Source organism: Idiotropiscis lumnitzeri, chromosome 1, assembly GCF_059441095.1.
Source record: "Idiotropiscis lumnitzeri isolate Australia: NSW breed Sydney's pygmy pipehorse chromosome 1, RoL_Ilum_1.0, whole genome shotgun sequence".
Classification (NCBI taxonomy): Eukaryota; Metazoa; Chordata; class Actinopteri; order Syngnathiformes; family Syngnathidae; genus Idiotropiscis; species Idiotropiscis lumnitzeri.
The window spans coordinates 42,054,216-42,060,441 of record NC_142391.1 but is presented as its reverse complement, the minus strand read 5'-3'; the positions used below and the strand labels follow the sequence as shown (position 1 = coordinate 42,060,441).

Genomic DNA, 6,226 nt, shown 5'->3' with positions numbered 1-6,226 from the left:
AGATTGTGGCCGGAACACTTCACCAGGGAGGCATGCTCATCAGATGCCCGAGCCACTTCATCTGGCTCCATTCAACGTGGAGGAGCAGCGGTTTGACTGCCTCCCGGATGACCGAGCTTCTCACCTTATCTCGTATTAATTCGTATTAATTCAAAACTCGGAATAGGATCTCGTTCCCTCGATCATGACCCACAGCTTGTGACCGTTGGTTTAGATAGGAATGTAGATTGACTTGTAAATCGAGACCTTCGCCTTCCAGCTCAACTCATTCTCCACCACAACAGACCGATATAGAGTCCACATCACAGCAGGCGCGGTAGCGATCCGCCTATCGATCTCCTCCTACCCTCACTCATGATCAAGACCCCAAGATACTTGAAATCATCCACATGGGGCAGGGTCTCATCATGGACCTTTTTACGTTTAAGCACCATGGTCACAAATGTGGATGGGCTGATTTTCATCCCAACAGCTTTACACTACAGTGAACCACCCCAGTGAACGTTGGAGACTGCAGTACCACGTCATCTGCAGAGATGCAATACAGAGGCTACCAACCCCTCAACGCTTTGGCTGTGTCTAATAATAACTCTGTTCATTAGGTTATTAACAGGATTTGCTCCCTATGGTGAGTACCATCAACTATAAAAAAAAAAAACGGACTGTGCACTTGTTTTTCTTTTTTACGTTTACTTGAAATGCAATGCATAGCAATCGAGGCATGAACTGAAATTGACTTCTGAATACTTAATCTTGAGTACTAATACGAATATATAAAATCCTCCCAGTAGGTGTTATAATATTAATAATACATCCTGCATTATTATATAATTAATGGCACCGAGTCAGTTCACTTGTCAGACTAACCTTGGCTTTATTATAAACAGATGCACATAACACGACAGCTAGCTTCTCTCATTACAATCCAAACAGAGAACGGGCCAAAAGTTGTGGCAACTTAATCAGCATAATTGTACTAAAACAGTAGACACACAAGTTAGCATCAGGGATGGCACATCATAACCTAAGGCGCACCCCCTTAAAGTATCTGTCCAGCCAAAATGGCCCATTTTCCAGCAACAAGCTCAGTTAATATATTTTTTATTCAGGAAACTGAAATTAGTTAGCATTTTCTTTTTTTATCCTGGCCACGCCCCTCTCAACTCCCTCCATATTTCATTGAAGGGACCGATTAAGAACTCTCCAATGGAAATCATTGTACCTACAGTTGATCCTAAAAGAATGTGTAAAAGCAGCTTGTCAAGGATGTTAGCAATACATGAGGTTGTGCATTAAGTTGAAAAAATCAAATTTGTTACAAAGCACAAATGTTGTCGGAACTTTATCATTATTATTTATGTTTTTTTATTATTTAATATTTTATCGCTTTATGAAAATGTGTGAACAGAAACACGTACATGATCCGCCCCTGGAAATCCATAAATCATTATGACTTTGACCACGCCCACTGCTCCGCTATTGGTTGTTTCCTGCTTCACTTCGCTACGTCCACTCTTGGCAATTTAAATAGACCCTTGCGCAATTTGATGAATAGGGTCCCTGTCATAAGCGTCAGAAACAGTGGAAGGCGTGTAATCAGACGGACAGCTGGAAGAGCGAGTGAGAAGCAAAGGAAGGAGCGGCGTGTCTCCTCCTCGCCGCTTCGAGTAGTTCTTTATTCGTGGAGCTCGAAGTGAGAGACTTTCCTTAAACTATTTGCAGTCCGCGCGCCATCCTGGCCTGGGATTTTATTCTTCTTTTGGCACACTCGTCCACGAAGAAACGTAGCCGCAAAATGGTCATTCCTAAATCCATTTTGACAGGCATAAACACATCTGTGTTTTTGTGAGAACTATTTTCCACCGTGTTTTGATTTCAACGCAGGAGGAAAACCTTTTGGCTCGACAAGGTAACACGTTTGTTTCCTCGTTTCCTTTCTTTCTTCTCCTTTCCGTCAGCGCACGCTCACTAAAGTGAGGCATTCATTGAACTTGCGTTTTGTTCGGTTAAAAACCATATTTATGCACTACATCGAGAACATATCCAGAGAGAGACACTTTGACATGAATACATTCCTCTTGAGTCCTGGCACCCTTCCAAAAGTCCCTTTTGGTGACTTTCCTGCTTTCTCTCTCACTTATAAAAATACACCAGCACGAGCAAATTACCACCACTGTTTTTGTCTAAATACCTTTCTTTTTTTAATATATATATATATATATATATATATATATATATATATATATATATATATATATATATATATATATATTACAGAAGCTCCAGCCTTGCAAATACCAAATTATATCATGTATCAAATGCCGTCCTGTATAGGTAAATTTACCAGTTTATAAACTGCAATTCATGTTGAGCTATTTTATATGATGCATTCGTTGTGATCAGTAAGTAGAACAGACCTTTAACTATAACCCTTTTTTTAAATATAAGAATCAGCCACAATGGAATTGCACATTTTCATCCAAACATTAAACTAAAATGTATTAATCTTAATCTGTCCGTAATTGTCAGTTATTCCACGAGTCTTCGAACGCCTCACGCTCCCCTGACTTGCAATACGTGCGTCCTGTGTCCAGTTGGGAGCCACTGAGGGCCCACATCATTATGGTGAACAACCAAGCGCCAGGCGCAGCACCGGCCCCGAGGTCATGTGCAGGATGCGGGGGGAAGATCGCTGACCGCTTCCTGCTCTTCTCCATGGAGCGTTATTGGCACACTCGGTGCCTCAAGTGCTCCTGCTGCCAAGCCCAGCTGGGTGACATTGGCACCACCTGCTACAGCAAAGGAGGCATGATTCTGTGTCGCAGCGACTACATCAGGTGAGCTCTTATATGGCGAGGAAGTGGCAAGAGGAAAAAGGAAGTGGGTGTTTTTTAGCATATGGAAGGTTGTATCAAACTGTTTTTTTTTTTTTTTTTTAATTTGCAGGCTGTTTGGGCACAGTGGGGCGTGCAATGCCTGTGGCCAGTCGATCCCAGCCAATGAGATGGTGATGAGGGCACAAGGAAATGTTTACCACCTCAAGGTAAGTCCCCAGCTCCCGCTTCAGCCAGCTTTGCCTCCTGCTGTGCGCTTGACAGAAACATCTGGGGTATTCCTCCTCCCCTCAAGCCTCAAACATTAGCCTAAGACAGTTCATTAGGTACACCTGTGCGCTCTTCAATGAGACCCACTACGAAAGCCGTGCCAAAAATGTATGATGCCTTGTGAAGATAACTGAGTTCAGTTTTTCTTGAACCCTCAGAAAGATTTTAATTTCACGAACAAGGTCATACATAAATGTTGTGGTACCCTTCACACTCGTTTGTGTTTCTAATATTGTGGTTCTCTTATTTAGCAACATGAAAGAGATATACAAAAACATCCTCAGCATGTCACGGTGCACTATTACAAACAATATTTACACACTTCAAATCAACACCATGCCAAAATTGTCAGGTAAAACAGCCTGTTATCCTTATGAAGGTAAACTACTTCATGTAGTCCTTGAATTGAGTATTCAGGCATTTTTATTTATAGTCCAAATGAGGTGTTACTGATGCTCGTGTCATTGTGTTGTGCACATCCTTAAATCACACAATACAATTAAACATTGTTATACACAGCATTTCATCGAAGCTGATATGATGTTGATTTAAGCACTTTATGGCTCTGATATTAATTTTTTTCTGCGACAGTGTTTCAGCTGTGCCACGTGCAGGAACAGACTAATGCCTGGAGATCGCTTCCATTACATCAATGGTACAATCTTCTGTGAGCACGATAGACCCGGCACTGCCTTGCTCAGCAGCCACCTGCCACAACTTCAGAGTAACTCTGTGATGACGGACCAAAAGGTAAATACATTCTTTTCATATGGAGCATGTTTAGAAATATGTATGGTGTCATCTCATTTTACATAGCAGCATATTTGATCAGTTAGATAAACTGAAAACGGACGAAAATATGATAAAGTCCTGTATTCGAGCAGTATTTTAAAATTGCGCACAAATAATTGCGACAGTAACACCAGTAAAAACAGCTGCAAAATCTATTGAAATTAAAAAAAAATCTCTTGAGCCTGGGTGTTTGTATTAAATAGTGCCATCACGTTATGGTGCTTTGTTGCCAACATCCTGTGTCATTCATTTCATTTTGCTAAATATGTATTGTCAATGCGGCACAAAACAATACCGAAATCTAATGTCCCATTAAAAATGAGTTTAAATTGCAAAAAGTAGAAATATCTTTCGGAGGCATTTTATTATACAACCACAGATGCAAAGACTATATACAACTTTTTTTCTGTCAATCTTAATTACTCCATTTAAACGAGCTAAAAACAACATTTTCTCAATTGTCATGTTTGTGCATATGACCAATCTTTCAACCAATTATCTAAAGCCAACAAGGCACAATAGTGCGCCTTGAGAGCTCTAAACGTGTGAGGTCTAAAAGTGATCAAATTTCACATAATTGGTCAGATGATTATTTGTTTTTGACAAGTAATATAACTTTGTCCCTCTATCTATGTCAGCATCTTATAGCGGCAGATATAGCACAAAGTATCAAATTGGCGTGTATCCACTTTTTGTGTTTTAATTAGTGTTGTAATTTCCCACTAAATTATATTACACCATATAAAAAGCACTTTGTTACATCTCCAGCTGTTGGGAAATGCATTATATAAGTTGTATTGTATTGCATGGTATTTTTGTGACAATTGTGTTTGGTGATGTGCTGTGATGTGCTTATTTTTTATTTAAAATCTGTGCCTTGGCTCAATAAATGCACTTTCACGACCAGCATTATAGTAGTTAAATGTTTGGAATGTGGTATCACAAGTTTCCCTGGGTCAACTTGACTTTCCATCTACAGTACTCATGTGAACAGAATTTGTGGTCTCCATAGATTGCTTGAAATATGATCCACATTCGTCATGTCATTGAATTCATGTTTTTCTCGAATTCACCCTCGACATTTGCAGCTATATATACTGAGCTCTTCTTCTCTGTTGATTTCAGAAACGCATTGTTTCCTGTGCCATATGACAAGACCTACTGGATAAATATGATTATCCACCCATACATGTCCTTCTTCTTTTCCTATCTTCTTTGCAGGTGTGCTGAGTGGAATGTGCCCTGAAGCTTTAATTCCTCCCTTGCTACTGTTGCCATTGTTGTGAGTTCTGATCACTACCACACCTTCGTCCCCTGAAGGGGCTTCTTTCTTCCTGCCCTTTCGTCATATCGAAGAATCCCTGCGCCCTCATCCAAAGTCATGTTTATGTCATGTTGCGCGGTGGTGCTGCCACAGGAAAAAAAAAATTGAAAATACTACTTTAGTATTTTGGAAGGGACGGGTCCGTAATGGGGCCTTAAAATTGTCATCACTTTTTTCCTCCGTATGGGGCACCTGGTGTACAGTACAAAAGTGGCAGAGGCTTGCATTCTGTGTGGACTGTAATAGCAGAGACTCTTCTGGACTCTGAGAAAGCCAGAAGACGACAACCGTCATCAATCAGAGGATGGAGCGAAAGATGCTTGAATGAGAGTTTGATGGACTGCTGTAATATGACTGTCAACGTCTTGTGCCAAGTGGCATTATTTTCCCGAAGTGTCAGTGTTTTGAATGAACTCACTTCTGTCTCTTTTATATGTCTTTCTGGGACCCGAGATGCCCGGTGTTGAATTATACCTGGATATGTGTCAGGCACCAAGTGTATATTTCAGTCGGAAAAATGTCCATTTATTCTGGAAAAACTGCTGTTTTAAAATAGTGCTACAATCCTTTAAAGCACTATTAAAAATAGGAAGCCTTCATTGTCAATGCCTGTAATTTCCATAATGAATTGTATTCTTCATGATTTTCCCGCTCAATGTGTGGAAGCAAATGATGGTTTTATTGAGAAAAATTCAATTAAAAAGAATTTCCTGTATGAGGTGACGTCACTGTGAGCTACTAGCAAAGGACTTGTCCTCTTGCTTCCTGGTACCTAGCATGGTGCCTGTAGCGGTCTCTCTCACTCTTGTTAGCCCTGTATGGTTAAAACATGGCTGATTACCCAGGGGAATGGAATTAGGGGGCTTGAGCTCTGACCATTTACAGAAGCAATTAAACATGAGCCCTGTATCTGTGCCGCTCGAGCTCCTGGGAGGCTGAACTTGGGGCATATCCTGTGGCTGGCCGGCTCCGTGGCTGACTGCCTGCCTCTAATAAAGACTAATCG

General features: G+C 40.8%; 1 protein-coding gene across 2 annotated transcripts; it reads left to right on the top strand.

Moving 5' to 3' along the window:
* Nucleotides 1-1,525: 1,525 nt before the first annotated feature.
* lmo4lb (LIM domain only 4-like b) lies at nt 1,526-5,935 on the top strand. Of its 2 annotated transcripts, none has more exons than XM_088301547.1 (5): nt 1,526-1,909; nt 2,595-2,837; nt 2,947-3,043; nt 3,696-3,854; nt 5,022-5,935. In XM_088301547.1, exons 2-5 carry the CDS (start codon nt 2,623-2,625, stop codon nt 5,046-5,048), a joined length of 498 nt encoding a protein of 165 aa, XP_088157673.1. In that variant the 5' UTR covers nt 1,526-1,909; nt 2,595-2,622; the 3' UTR covers nt 5,049-5,935. The 2 variants fall into 2 exon arrangements, with proteins under 2 accessions (XP_088157673.1, XP_088157682.1); XM_088301556.1 differs by having other exon boundaries at nt 1,530-1,909; nt 5,118-5,935.
* Nucleotides 5,936-6,226: the final 291 nt, after the last annotated feature.

Bases quoted from the DNA above. Each gene is read 5' to 3' on its own strand.
- lmo4lb (XM_088301547.1), top strand. From the start codon at position 2,623: ATGGTGAACAACCAAGCGCCAGGCGCAGCACCGGCCCCGAGGTCATGT. The intron at 2,838-2,946 runs GTGAGCTCTTAT...TTTAATTTGCAG, and splicing joins TGTCGCAGCGACTACATCAG to GCTGTTTGGGCACAGTGGGG. The intron at 3,044-3,695 runs GTAAGTCCCCAG...TTTCTGCGACAG, and splicing joins GAAATGTTTACCACCTCAAG to TGTTTCAGCTGTGCCACGTG.